Source organism: Rousettus aegyptiacus, unplaced genomic scaffold, assembly GCF_014176215.1.
Source record: "Rousettus aegyptiacus isolate mRouAeg1 unplaced genomic scaffold, mRouAeg1.p scaffold_m13_p_3, whole genome shotgun sequence".
NCBI classification, from domain to species: Eukaryota; Metazoa; Chordata; class Mammalia; order Chiroptera; family Pteropodidae; genus Rousettus; species Rousettus aegyptiacus.
Window position 1 is genome coordinate 73,616,968 of NW_023416306.1, and position 14,631 is coordinate 73,631,598.

Here is a 14,631-nt window from a genome sequence, read left to right on the forward strand (position 1 = left end):
CCGCGGGGCGCAGGCCGGCCCCGAGGCCCAGGCCGGCCGCCGCCTCCCCCGCGAAGTTGCAGGAACTTTCCCCGCGCGGCCCGGGGTGGCGCGAGCGACGGGCTCGGACGCCGGCGGGGATGGGCGGACGCGGGCCCGGGGAGGGGGCGGCCGGCGTGCCCACCCTGCGCCGCGGCCGGAGCTCCGGGGCCTCGCGCGCGGCCGGGACCCCCGCCCGGCCCTGCGGGCTCCTGGACCCGGCGGCCTGCGCGTCCCCGGGCGGGAGTGGGTGACAGAATGGTGTCTGTGCGGGTGGGGGTGTTGTGGCTTTGCCGCCTCCTTCTTGGCAGGCACGTTTCCCCGCTCCCCTCTTTTCTGTTCCAAACAGGGACACCCCGGTTTTGACTTGACCTTATGCTCTCTGAGGAAGATGGGGTGGGGGAGGTGAAGCTTGGCCCTTGCCCATGGCCATGACCTGGCTCTGCGCCTAGTTTTCAAAAGCGGAGGGCCCTTCCCACCCAGAAGTAAATAGAGGAGGAGGAAGAGGAGGCAGCACTGCTGCCGAAACTGATCCAACAGGTTCTCATATGTTTGGGCCTCCGCAGGACCGGCCAGGGGCTGGGCAGGGCTGTGTGCCCTCTGAGGCTGTCAGGAGCAGAGCTGGGGGCAAGAGAGGGTGTATGGTGGTGGGTGGTCCCTGATCCCAAGGGAGGAGGACCTACTACTGATTTTAACGGGTGGGACAATGTTTAAACGTTGGCTGTGGTGTCTAGTCCTGCTAGTTCCCATGTGGGGAGCTAGGCAGCCAGATGTGACAGGGCCTGCTCAGGCTGGTCAGTGCCAGGCCTGTGTCCCTGTGACAGGGACCCCAGTGAGGAGGGAGTGAGACTTGGTGCAGCAGGGACACCCACTGAAATCTCCTGGGCTTCCCAGACTACCTTCCTGCTGGTGCCCAGGGCTGCAGAGACCCCAAAGAGCATCAGAGCCTGGAGTATGAACACTGGGCTCTGATTAGACAGTGCTGCTATGCACACCCACCACTTGGCATCCTCTCAAAGTTCATGGCCAAGGTGAGAGCTGCCATCTGATCCTTCACAACTCCTCAGTTTCAGAGATGGTGAGAAGGTGGCCCTGAGTGCCCTGAAAGTGAAGGGGCCTCTCCCTCCTTCCCGCCCTCACCAGGGCCTGCAGAACTCCCAGGGTGCCCAGGTTAGGGAAGGTGTGAGGTCCTGGAAGGACCTTTTTCTGGGACGGGGAGGCAAGGCCAGCTCTGGGCTAGACTTGGAGATCGAGCAGGCAGGCAGGGGAAAGGGGCTGAGGGTTGGCCTGAGGGGCTGGTGGCATTTGCTGGTTTGGCCCTGGCAGAGGTGTTCTGATGTTTTAAAGGCCCCGTTTTGGGCAGGCCTTATCTTTGTATTTCTTGTTTCTTGTCTGAGGTCTTTGATTTGATCCCATACAGACACAGATTATTTGATTAGCGCAGATTCAGTTCCACCTATGTGGGGTGGCCCTGTGGTCTGAAAAGAAGGGGCTGTGCTTTCCCCCTGCCAAGGGGACATATCTCTGCATCTAATCAAGGATCACTTGCAGAAGTGAGCCCTGAGGCTGGACTGCATCCTGGAGTTTCTACCTCCCTCTCCCTTCTCTCATGCCCTCACAGCCCTGGGAAATCCACCCACCTCTCTGGGCCATTTTTTTACCCTGTAACAGGAATGTGTGTGACATGATCCCATATTTCCCAATCTCCAGAAATTCCTGGATGACCTGCTCCTCTTTCCAGATCCACCTACTACCTATACTGTTGTTTACTTCAGTTCAACAGCTCATCTCACGTCTTAAAATTTTGAATATTCCGTAACCTTTTATTTTGAGAGAATTTTAGACTTACTCAAGAGTTACAAAAGTAGCACAGCTTCCCCGTTACTCCACCTCCCCTGAGTTAACGTCTCACAAGATCATGCTGTGAGCATGGAAACTGAGGCAGAAATGCTAGGCAGTATGTCAGCCAAACTATAGGCCTTGGCAGGTTTATTTCGCCAAGTTTCCTGCTTCCTGTTCATTTCCTGTTCCAGGACCCACAGTGCCTTTCACTCTCATGTCTCTTTACTCTTCGGAATATTTATTTTAGAAGGAAACTTTGTATCATTCCCTGAAGTAGAACTTTAGTATAGTTGCCATAGACCTGGAAAAATAAACATAACTGTAGAAGTAGTAAATTCTGTCTTGTTCCACCTGTGATCCACCACATTCCTCAGTGCACCCATTTTGGGGGAGATTGGAAGGGAGTCTCTGAGGTTACCCATGCTCACAGTGACTGAGTCTGGGAGGATTCTGGGAGGATTCTGGCAATGCACCAGCTGACAACCCGGTTGTATCAGCTCCTTTCTAGGGGCAGAGCCTGCTCCCAGGATGCGGTGCCCACGGCACCCTCAGCACCCCTCACTACATTTTCTGGAGAGTCCTCCTTCCTGAGCTGGGCAGTAAGCATGGTCAGCAGGAAGCCAGAAGCCCGTGTTCCACTCTGTCTTGACTGTGGCTGGTTACTCCTGGGCCGGGGCACCTTGTTAGCCCAGCGGGCTGTCACTAGCACTGACTGGGCCTCACCTGGGAGTTGGCTTTTATTAGAAAGGGATGGATTTTACAGCCAGTTGCCTTCTGAGCTGTCTTGTCTATGTGTTTGGTAGAGAAGTGTGGCATCACATCGGTGTTGGTGACCCTCCTCCCCAGTAGGGTGCCACAAAACCACTTGGGCCTAGCACTGGACAGCTTCTTCCACTGGACCCAGCACGCCCCTCCACCCCTGACTGTGGTGAGGTATCCGGCTGCTGTGGGACAGTTGCTTTAGGGAATAACCCAGCTACCTCACCTTGTCCCCACCCTGATGTAAAGAGTCTCTGTCTCTGGGAAATAAGAATAATTCTCTTAAACATCAGACATCCCAAAGCTTCTTGGCCCTCTTTCAGTCACCTGTTCTATTGAAGTGTTTTGGAGGCAAATCAGTAGAATTGATTTTAAAGAGTTTGAAAATTGAAGCTGCTGGGTAAGTCCTTCAGTGACAGAAGTTTCATTTATTTCTCAGTAAACATTTATGGGGGGGGGGGTAGTGTTCTGTGTGGGGTACCATACTGGCTGTGGGATTCCTGGGCCAACAAAGCAGATCCCTTGCCTCTTACGGGATTTCTTTTATGTGAGTCAGACTTGTAGATCGAGAGTTTTATGCCAGCCTGGGGAGCCTTGTCAGAGTTGTGAGGAAACATCGTGTGGTTTTGCAAACGTGGATGGGAACATCTTTTCGGCAGGAAGGTGGCATCCGGCGCCAGATGAGGAAGCCAGGCTCTTTTCAACAACCTTCGTGTCTCAGGTGTGCCCAGTGTCCCACCAGCCTCCCCCTTAGAATTGGGTCTCCATCTTTGCACCTCTCCTTCTCTTGCTCCGTCTTGGTTCCCCTATCGCTGCCTGCCTTGGTTCTTAGCTTTTGGCATGGTGGATGACCTTAACTGTGCACTCTGGAATGGGACCTGGCCCTGTGCTTCAAGGGTGTAAGATTTGTCCACTGCTTACCCGCGGAAAAACAAAGTTAAAATTCCAACTGGTAGCTGGCTTTGATCTCAGAACACAAGAACTGAAGTCCTTGCGTTATTTGTCCAGGCAAAAGGATAAACCAGCCTTTTATCTTTTTTTAAAAAATGCGGGTCTCCATCTTCTTTACCCTGACCACAGCCAGGATGGGGTGGGTCAGGTTCCACTGCTAAGCATGCTGCACATTAATTTCGCTTGCCATATAACTAACCATTTTAAAGTGCAAAGTTTATGGCATTCGATACATTCAAAATGTTGTGCAACCATCACCTCTATATAGTTCCCAAACATTTTCATCACCCCAAAAGAAAACCCCAAATCTCTTAAACAACAGGTTTCCATTCCTCATCCTTTAGCCCTGGATTGCCATCTATTTTCTGTCTCTATGAATTTATGCTGAACATTTAATATAAAAGGAATCATACAATGTGTAACCTATTGTGTGTGGCTTCTTTCAGTTAGCATAATGTTTTTAGGTTTATTCTTATTGTAGCCTAAATCAAAACTTGATAAGTTATGGCTGAATAATACTCCATTATATGGATAGACCACAGTTTGTGTATCTATTCATCTGTTGATGGACATTTGGACTTATTCCACCTAGGATTATTGTCAATAGTGCTGCTATGAGTATTCGTGTACAAATATTTGTTTGAAGATCTGTTTTCAATTCTTTTGAGAATTATTGGTTCATGCGGTTGTTCAGTGTTCACCTTTCCGAGTAACCAACAAACTGTTCTCCATGGTAGCTGCACCATTTTACATTCTTACCGCCAATGTAGGAGCAATCTGATTTCTCCTCATCCTTACCAATGCTTTTTATTTTCTTTTTTAAGAATTATAGGCATCCTACTGGGTGTGAGGTGGTATCTCATGGTTTCGACTTGCATTTTTAATGGCTATTGATGTTAAGTATGTTTTCATGTGCTTGTTGTCTGTGTATCTTCTTTGGAGAAATATCTATTGAAACATTTTGCTTATTTTTAAATTGGGTTATTTGTTTTTTTATTTTTGAGTTGTAAGTGTTCTTTATATATTCTGGACACTGGATTCTTATCAGATACATGAGTTGTAAAGCTTTTCCCATTTGTGTGTTGTCTTTTCATTTTTGTGGTAATGCCCATTGATCCACAAAGATTTTTAATTTTTATGAAGTACAATTTATCTTTTTCTTCTGTTGCTTGTGCTTTTGGTGTGATATCTAAGAATACATTGCCAAATTCAAGGTCATGAAGATTTACCCCTTTGCTTCTAAAAGTTTTATAATTTTAGCTTTTGTATTTAGTTTTTTTATTCACTTTCAGTTAATTTTATATGTAATTTAAGGTGGGGATCCGACTTCATTTGTTTTCATATGGGTATCCAGTTGTCCCAGTACCATTTATTGAAAAGAATATTCTTTCCCTGTTGAAATTTTGATGGCCTTACTGAAAATCATTTGACCATACATATGAGGTCTGGAGTGTATTCCATTCCATTGTTCTATATGTCTCTTTTATTTCAGTACCACACTGTTTTAGTTACTGTAGCTTCATAGTAAGTTTTGAAATCAGAAAGTGTGAGACGTCCAACTTTGTTCTTTCTTAAAATTTTTGTTTTGGCTTTTCAGGACTCTTTGCAATTCCATATGAATTTGAGGATTGGCTTCTCCATTTCTGCTAAAAGGGCTGTTGTAATTTTGACAGATATTGCATTGAATCTGTAGATCATTTTGGGTCCTATTGATATCTTAACAATATTATAATCTCTGATCCATGAACACAGGCTATCTTTTAACTTAGATTTAGGTCTTCTTTGATTTCTTTCAGCAATGTTCTAGAGTTTTTAGTGTATGAATCTTTCATCCTTTGGGTAAGTTCATTCCTAGGTATTTTATTCCTTTGGATGCTATTGTAAGTTGGATCATTTTTGTAATTTCCGTTCTGGATTGTTCATTGCTGGTACTTTTTACCTATTTTTTAAAAAATTACCTTTTAACATATGGTGACTGAATTTCTAGAACCAAACATATGCATTTATGTGCGGGGGTATACACACACTTAGCTGCATGCCTGCAGATGCTGTGGGACCAGATTGTGTCTGCATGCCTGGGAGAAGGGGACTCCTTTCCGTTTGAATCATAAGTGTTTGTTGAGCCTTGCCTGTGTCATCCTGGGCCAGTCATTTCCCCTACACGTGTGGGGATCCCCTATGTAGGGCTCCATCTCCTTCACCCTGACTGTTGAGGAAGCCACAATGGGGCAGGCCTGGGCCCACTGCTGGGCGTGTTGTACAGGGCCTCTCTGACCTTCCCACCACCCCTGAGGACTTGAGGGTGATGGGCTTTTCTGATCTGGAGGACGAGCAAACTCAGGTTGGAGAGATCAGCTTGCAGAGGTAAAAAGGACAACATGACGAGTTTGGATGTCAGTGATGTGTCTGTCCCACAGCTCTCCCACCAGTGCCTCTTTATCGATGAAAGTTATGGAGCTGGGGTACCTGGGACCCTAGAAGGTAGGCGGGTCCCAAGGGACCTGAACCTGCAGGATGGGTCAGCACCACTTCCTGGGCTGAGTAGAGCCTAAAAACAGTGAACAACACCTGAGATGGTAGCGTAAGCTGTTGAATGAACGATGCACCATGTTTCCAAAGAAGCTTTGGACAGTCTCTGGCTGTGTGCACCCTGGGCTGGGTCCCCCCAAACAGGGTGGCATTTTCTGCTTCACAGGGCCGTGGCCTGGGCATGGATCCTGTAGTACTGGACAGTGAGAGTATCTGGATGGACCCTGGTGCCAGGTCTGAGCCCCATCAACACCCATCTCTGGGGCAGCCAGACTCGGCTTGGATCCCTCAACCCCCTGTGGCTGGCAATCCTAGATCAACATATATATGAACACTGATGCTTGAAGATCTTCTTGCAACTTTGCGCTTCATTTTGCTGTCCCCTTAGAAATCCCATCAAGGTAGAGTGTGGATGTGAATCTCTGGGAAGCTGGGCTGAGCAGGAAGGGCAGTGAGAAAGTGTTTTCTGGAACATGAATTTTTTCCCAGCAGGGGATGGGGCCCTTCCCTGCCCAGGCCCTATCTCACCACCCTCCTGGGCTGACCTGCCTTCGGCTGGAGAGATGACACAGATTTGGTGGTGGGGTTGGGCTCCATTTTCCTGCAAGAGAGACTGAGACCTAGATTCTAGTGCAGCAATGACACTTGACACTCTGGAAAAATCCAGAAACTGTATCCTGATCCAGTCTGACTCCCAGATGAACAAGGCTAAGAGGGGCAGGTGGGGCTTCCTGAGAGCTCCCCAGACCCTGTGTGGAGGGGGACCCTGTAGTACTACATGAAGCAACACAGGGGTGCCTGTCAGAGCAGGAGGCAGATTCTCCCTAAGCTCCTTGTGCCTATGTTTGTGGAACTCCGAGGATTAGTTGCCATTGGTGCCTGTGGAGTTGCTTTCCCGGAATTTCTAACAACTCTGGCTAATTTCTCTGTAGCTTTTTTGGAGATGCAGCTCATAAAAAGAGAGCTTGGCTGGGGTGGGGGTGGGGGGGGTGGCGCAAAGAGGTGTTTCCTGCCACTTGTTTGCACCCAGCACCAGATACTTTCTGTTATCTCCTCCTCTGAGTAGCTCCCTGAAGGCACTGTGGGCACTGCCCCAAGACCTGCTTCGGAGAATCTGGCTGGGAGAGAGCCAGCAGCTGACCCAGGTCACCCGTTGATAAGTCATCCCTGGGGCTTTGCCCAGGCCTGGGGTCCTTCCCAGCCCCACTTTCCACTCCAGTTGTCATGAGCAGCCAGGACAGTGCTGTGCAATTCCTGATTATTCTTGCAGACTGGACGCCAAAGTGACCAAGGCTGCCCTGTCTCAGAAGACCTGGGCATTGCCCACAGGCTGCTGTAGGGGTCAGGGGCTTGGTTCCTTGCCTGCCAAATAAAGGAGCCCATCATTTCATCTAGTCTACCACCTCAGGGCAGTGGATGAAGCACTGAGGAAGGCTTGGGGTCCCTGTGCTACTGGGTGACAAATACCAGTGGCCAGCCCCATAGGCAGTACAGGGCATCCTCATGGCTAGGGCAGCTGGATGGTGGCCACAGGTGACCCAGAGTGCACTATGTTGGAGGAGCGATGCAGCGGGGATGCCCCTGGGCTATAGCCCAGGGACGAGAGTTCCCATTTTATCTTCAAGTTAGTATCCAGGGGCATGACGTTCTCTAGTTCACCAAGTTCAGAAGGCTTTGGGCCACATATGAAAGGGCAGATTGGAGAGAGACCAGCTAGGAGCCAACTGGGCTCAGGGGTAAGGAATGGTGTTCTAGGGTCCTGGGGATGGAAGTCCTGTCAGTCCACCCAGCCTGCCCCTTGGGAAGACTGGAGTCGCTGGATACTGCTCCTGCCCTGACCTCCACCTGAGATGCTACAGGGTGGAAGTAATAGCTACTGTTTGGCTTTAAGTTTCCCAGGGTCCATGTCATCATGGTGACCCTCTGACCCCAGTCTCAGTGCTTGGGTAGCTGGCCCCAGTCTGGTCCTGGTACTGCCATGGGCTTTGCTTAGGCCTCTGCCTGCCAAAAGCCCTTGCCACCTGTCCACTGTACAGATATCAGACATTTGTAATTTGGTCCCAGCCCCAGATATGGAGGTGGACGTGTAAGGCAGTGGTGTGACCATGCATCCAGGGGCTGAACCACATCTCCCTCCTCTGAACTGCAGCTGGGTGTGGGTGTAGGGCTCTGAGGACCTTTTACCTGCCTTCCTGCCTCAAAGGATGGAGACAAGTGCTTTCGTCTAATCTCAGGTGGCCTGTGTCCTCAACCCAGCTCCGTTGGTCTCCTGCTGATGCCCACAGTCCCCCACCCCCAACTCTCTAAAATCTCTGTGAGGCCCTGAAGGCAGTGCCAGCAGTGACAAAGGGGATTCAGTTTGGGCATCTCTCTAGTCACCTGGGGTAGGGCGAGGAGAGACCTTGGAGATGCAGCAGTAAGGCCACTCTCCTGGGACCCCGAAGCTGAGTTCTAGTTCCACCACTGCTGTGCCCTTTTCCAGCTCTCTAGGCCTGTGGTTTTCCTTTCCTCTCTGTAGATGGGCTCTTCTGGAAGAGAAGTGGGCTTTGGTGGGACCAGAGTGCACCATGTGGTTTTACTTCTGCTGACACTCAGCTCCTGTCTGCGCCTTGGGCTGTGAAGGAACCGAGTGCAGGATTAAAGCTTGAAGGAGGCAGACAGATTTGGGTTCAGTGTGAAAAAAAACTTTTGAATAATTGAAACTATCCCCAAACTGGGCATATTAGGAAATAGTGTGTAGTTAGATCAAGGTTTCTCAGCCCGACTCTGGACATTGGGGCTGGAGAGTCTGATGGCAGGATGTGCACCTGCTTCCCTGGCCTCTGCTCACTAATCCAGAAGCACCCACCCCCCGCCCAGCCCCCAGCTGTGACAGCAAAAGTGCCCTCATTTGTGACCAGATGTCTCTGGGGAGCATAGTCACACCCAGTTGAGGGCAGGAGGCTACTGAACTTGTACGGAACGTGTTTGTGTTCACCAGACAGAAAATGGAGCTTCTGATCCCCCCTGTCTTATATTTATCGTGTTAAGGAAAACTGAATTTATTCATTTAAAAATGGCAAATTGAATGAATTTGCAAATGGAATATTAGCTAACTTTTTAGAAAATGCAGGGTATGGAAGAATATGTAGTGAAAGTGTGTCTTCCCCTGAATTCCAGCTCCAGAGAGATCTGTTCGTATAGCACTTATGTTGCATAACCCCCGCTCTCCGTTTCCTCAGGAACACCAGTGTGCCGGGGACGCCGCTGTGCCTTTGACAGTGGGTCTCACACTCGCTCTGGGATGCATTTTTTTCATCTCCTGGTCTTCAGGCTAGGGGTGAGCTTGCTTCTCATCTTGAGCTACTCTAGTTTTGTGCAGGGAACATCCTGATACATATGGTTACTGGCACGTATGCAAGTGTGTTTGTTGGTAAAGTCCATGATGTAAGGTCTTGGGGCGAAGGGCGCCCACAGTTTTTCAGGTTTTAAAATCTTCAGATGTACCAATTTGGTACAAATTGTACCAATTTTCCTGTACACCAGGCAACACTGTTTCTGAACTTTTTGATTTTTGTCAATTCAAACAGGAAGGTTTGAATTGTATCTCACTGAAAAATTGTATCTCACTGTAGTTTTAGTGTGCAGTCATATTATGTTATACTACATTATGTGTTATTTTTATTATTGTTTCAGCCTGCAGCTGTCTTAATTATTCAGCTCACTCAACTTTTAAATTCTGTCCTCCCTGCCATTGTAGGATTTTATAAGTGGCCCAGATGCTTTCTAATGAAGACAAAAAGAGCAGGTTAAATCTGAGAGGTAATTGAGAGACAGCCTGCCTCCGATAGGCGATGCAAGTATTCCTGTCCTTTCCCTCCTCCTGCCCCAGTGGTTCTCCGGCCCCCCTAGGCCTCTGTGACTGGCAGAGGCTGAAAGCGTACCTATTTACTAAATAGCCCCTCTCCCTTTCTTCTGATTTCTGCTGTGAGGTCAGCCTTCATTTTTTTTTTCCTCCAAACTTTTTATTTTAGAATTGTTTTAAGTTTTCAAAAATATTGCAGATATGGTAGAGTTTGTGCGTGTCCCTAGCTTAGTTTCCCCAATTGTTAACACCTCACATCACCGTTGTACCCTGGTCACAAATAAGGAGACCTTGCTCCATCACCATCCATTGCCTTCTCCTGATCCTCTTACCAGAGGCCTTGTGTGCCCAGCTGTCTGGTCTCCTTGGCCCCCTGCTCCCCTAGTGACTTCTCGGACCCCTTTGTCCTGTGACCCTGACACCAAAGACCCTTTACGGTTTCTGTACCTTTGAGGAGTCATGTCTCAGATTCGAGCACCCTCCTCCCAGGCACCCTCACATACCCCAGCCCTCATGTGAACACCCTGACTGCTCATGGAGCCTCCTGTGGTCCTGCAAGGAAGCAGCATCACTCAGTGGCCCCTTGGTAGTCCCTGAGGCATGGAGACGGGGATACTCTCTACATGGCCCTGATCATAAGGGCTACCGTTTAGGGTCATGATGCTGTTCCCTCTTCACAGTTTCAACTTACATTATTTTGTTAGATTTTAAACTACTCTTTGGAAAAGAAAGATGCAATTTGGTTGGCTTTTTGAACCTCCTCTCTGAAAAGCTGAATAAGTGAAGGGTTCAGGCCACTCCAGCCCCTGCCTCACAGGCACACATTGTGCTGTCCACTCTGGCTCCTGCCTTCCAGACACATCTTTGGAGCAGGATGTCCCAGGGGGCACTTGGTTTAAGCCCCTCTTTCACAAACGGGAATTGGAGGCTGCACACCAGTTTTCTCTCAGTTTCCTGGTGCTCTTTGCAGACCCTGAGGTGTCCCCACAGAAAGGATGGACCCTCTTGGTTCGTTCTGTCCTTAGGGTAGGGCCCCCGAGTCCCAAGCAGCACACACTGAGTGTAGAGCCTGTGTCTCCTGTGACTCGGTGAGCAATGCCTGTGGCCCCACTCCCAGGTCTTCGCAGCTGGGGGGCTGTGGCCAGCTGGACTTGAGGTTCTGGGATCAGGAGGCTTCTTGATGCCTGTTCGATCAAGTCCTGCCTTCCCTGCAGGCCCATTTGTGGTTTTGGGGGCTTTGTTACCTGGGGACCTGGCCAGCTCTTAAAGGTCCCAAGGTCTGCTCCCCCATTGGAAACGTGGGTCAGGAGCCAGCCCATTACCAGCCTCCCTCAAAGCTGGCTGCTGGAGGCCTGAGGTGCTGCAGAGCCAGCTGGCTTTTTTCCTCCATGTCTCTTCCTGACAGTCTGGAATTCTAGGATTCAGGTCTGTTCTTAAACTCCTGGGGGATCCCTGTGTACACAGTCCCTTTGCTGAGGCTATTGGTCTAGATGCAGGAAGACGTACCTGAGTGTCCACTTCTGGGTAATGTGCAGTCACTCGCAGCACTGGTCTGTCAGTGTGATGTGAACACTCTCCTAGTTAATGAAAGAAAAGGCTCTTAGTAAAGTCACCCAATGACACTTGGCAGTCTGCCCTTCTTACCCACTGCTTGGCAAGAGAATCCTTCCAAGTCTTTCTGCAAGTGTCCCATCTGCAGGGTGGAACTTATGGACGAGGCATAATTCTGTGCTGTCTGGTGTCTGTCAGTGAGTGTCCCTTGGATGGACGTAAGGCCCTGGTGCTCCCTCTGTGTGAGGTCCATGTGTGCCATGCCTTGTCCTCAGATGGCTCTGTGAGCCAAATGGGGATCCCTGATTTAGGGTTGGGAACACTGATACTCAGAGCAGCTCAGGAGCCCCGGGTACATGCTGCTAGATTGGAAATGGTTTGGCATGGCCAGCATCCTTTCACCATGCTCACTGACCCCCAGCCAGTTATGGCTGCTGTTGAAGTGTCCCTGGAGATCCAGCTTATGCCATCTTAGCCTCATGGTCCTGGTGCCACAAGGGTCTGGAACCCCTCAGAAGGCACTTGCTGCAGGAGGCCATAGTGCTGACCCTGTTCCAAGTCCCACACCCTGCAGTTATGGCCTCAGGAGCTCTGGGAAGGACCTGGCCAGAGCCTGTTCGGGCTTCCATATCCTAATCTTTGCTTTTCTTGTCCTTTATTGGGAGGAGCAGGGGGGAGGCAAAGAACAGATCACAGAATGTTCCAGTAGGACAGGACCTTGGAGAGCACCAGTCTCTCCCTTTTCCAGATGCAGCAGCAGTGGGGACCCCAGCCCACCTTTCTTTCTAGGGCTATCTCCTAGAGAATTGAAGCATAGAGCTGGTCCCTAGGACCCAACCCCAAGCACCCTTCATGTTGGTGCCCTCACGAGTGTGGTGGAGCCTATGGATAAGGGCCTCACCTCCCTTGGTCTAGAGTCTGTATTTCTGTTAATGTGACCTTGGACTGTATTTACTCTCAGGTCAAATCTGTCTTCTCAGTCACCTTGTGAGTCTCTCAGGGTTTTTTATCCAGGTGGCAGGCTGTAATTCCCAGAGCTTCCAAACAGAGGTATCTGCTCTACAACTGCATATAATTGATTTCCCTAGGAACAGCTGGAATAGGTGCTCCAAAACCGGCTTCTGATTTTTAAAGCAACCATGTCTTTATCTGGAATATCTGTTAAAAATCCTCTGGAATACGTTTAAAAACATCGAGACATTCTGCACATTCATTTACTGTATCAAGGATTCCAGACTCTGAGATGATAAAGTTGAAGGGATGATTAAGTAAATTGTAATATACTCACAATAGGAAATTACGCAGTCATTAACAATGATGTTTACAATAGGGTTTTAATAATATGTGAAAAGGTTTATGCTATACCATTAAATGGGAACAAAAGCAACATTCAGCATTGTCTATATAGTATGGTAGTCAATGTTAATCACTTAAAACAGAAAACACAGGAAGGAAAGATGCCAACATGTTAAAAGGTCTAAGAGTATATTTTTCCCCTACTGATTTCCTACTTTTCTTCACTTTCCAGTTTGTTCAGAGCATAATATTACTTTTATAGTCAGAAATAAAATAATTACAAAAATAATATTGACAGAGCGTAGAACCTTTCATTGCACAGATTTTGTGGACTGTGGGTTTTATAGACACTAGGGCTTGAGTGTCTCTCCACTTCACAGCCAACTGGGATCAGGCAGGGGATGTCCACTCCAGGACCCCTGACTCTAAAGGCCATGGTGGGGTGGGAGTGTCTTTGCCTTTCCGACACCCCACCTTCTGATGTGGCCCCCCAGTAATGCACATTGCCTAGCCTGCAACCTGTCTTTTGAGAAGGGGCCCCATCAGCACCCATGGCCTGAGCTGCCCCAAAAGTCCCTGTGCAGGTGGAGTTTCAAGGCTCCTAGGGCCCTGCCAAGTCAGATCCCCATCTCTTCCTTTGAGACTATCCCAGGGGTGGGGGCCTTAGGCTGATGAGTTGGGAGTGGAGCCCCACTGCACTAGGAAGAGCAACCGAGGCCCTATGATCTCAGACCCCATGACTTCCCAGAACAGCAGGTCCGTCCTATCTCCAGCTACTCTTGTGCCCAAGTGTCCCACCCTACGTGGGGACCCAAGTACACAGCAGCTTTGGAGGACACCATGGCCCATGAGCTGAGCTCCCTCAGTGTGCCCTGATATTTCCCTGCTACAGACCAGCAGCTAAGCTCCTAGTTACTGCTCTCTGCATGAGCGGAGAACAGCTGGGGCCTTTTGCCACAGAATGTGTGGTTTGCAAGGCCGATGAGGGTCTGACCCCAGTGGGGGGCCCTGAATAGAGCCTAACAGACAGCCTTACCAGCACAGGCCAGTTCCAGTCTGAAGTCCTCCCACATGGGCCTTTAAACCATTATTTACAAATACTAAATGATTACTCATATACACTCAGATACTTACAGATACTAAGTTATATTTACAGATGCTCCACCTGGAGGTAGAATGGGGCGACCTAAGCCACTTTCAGTTGGATCTACTTTCGGTATGCCAGTAAAGAAAGAATTCCAAAAATAATAATGTACGCCTTGAGAAATTTAGGATTTGGTGTCACAGAAAATATTTTCTGACCACATTCACAGTATGACCATTTATTGTCACAATGCCCTTTCTGGAATAGCCTGAAAACACCAGGTCTGTGTCTGTGCACTTGTCCTTTTCTGAGTGTGCCAGACACACTTTGTACTGCACATGAATGCATGTGGCTGCAGATGTACCACCAGGCACACATGCTTTACAATGTGCATGTCCACACTGCTGGTCTATACCACTCGTACGCATGTCTGAAGAGATCCTGTTCTGCTTTTTTTCTTACACAGATTACAAAATTTTTTCCTTTTTTTTCAGCTATTTATTTTATTTTTTATGGTGATGTTGATTAATGAAATTCAATAAGTTTCAGCTGTATACTTTAACAGTAAGGCATATATATATATTTACACTGTGTGTTTTTCTCCTATAATTAAATTTCTTTCTCTCATCACATATTTGACCCCCTTTACCCTATCTACCTCCTCCGCCCCTCCCTCTAAACTTCTTTGAAGTATAATCAACAAATAAAATTATAATATGTGTAAAGTGTACATCATGATGATTTGATGTCCATATAC

At 48.7% G+C, this 14,631-nt stretch overlaps 1 protein-coding gene across 2 annotated transcripts in view; it reads left to right on the forward strand.

Annotated features, from left to right (window-relative positions):
- The window catches only part of PHF2 (PHD finger protein 2), an 88,752-nt gene that overhangs the window by 396 nt on the left and 73,725 nt on the right, over nt 1-14,631 (forward strand). The window contains exon 2 of one of the 2 annotated variants that reach the window (XM_016125371.2): nt 3,176-3,340. The exons of the other annotated variant lie outside the window; for it this stretch is intronic. Coding sequence (XP_015980857.2) covers nt 3,176-3,340 — 165 coding nt within the window. The remainder of the gene's footprint in view (nt 1-3,175; nt 3,341-14,631) is intronic. 2 annotated transcript variants of the gene reach the window in all.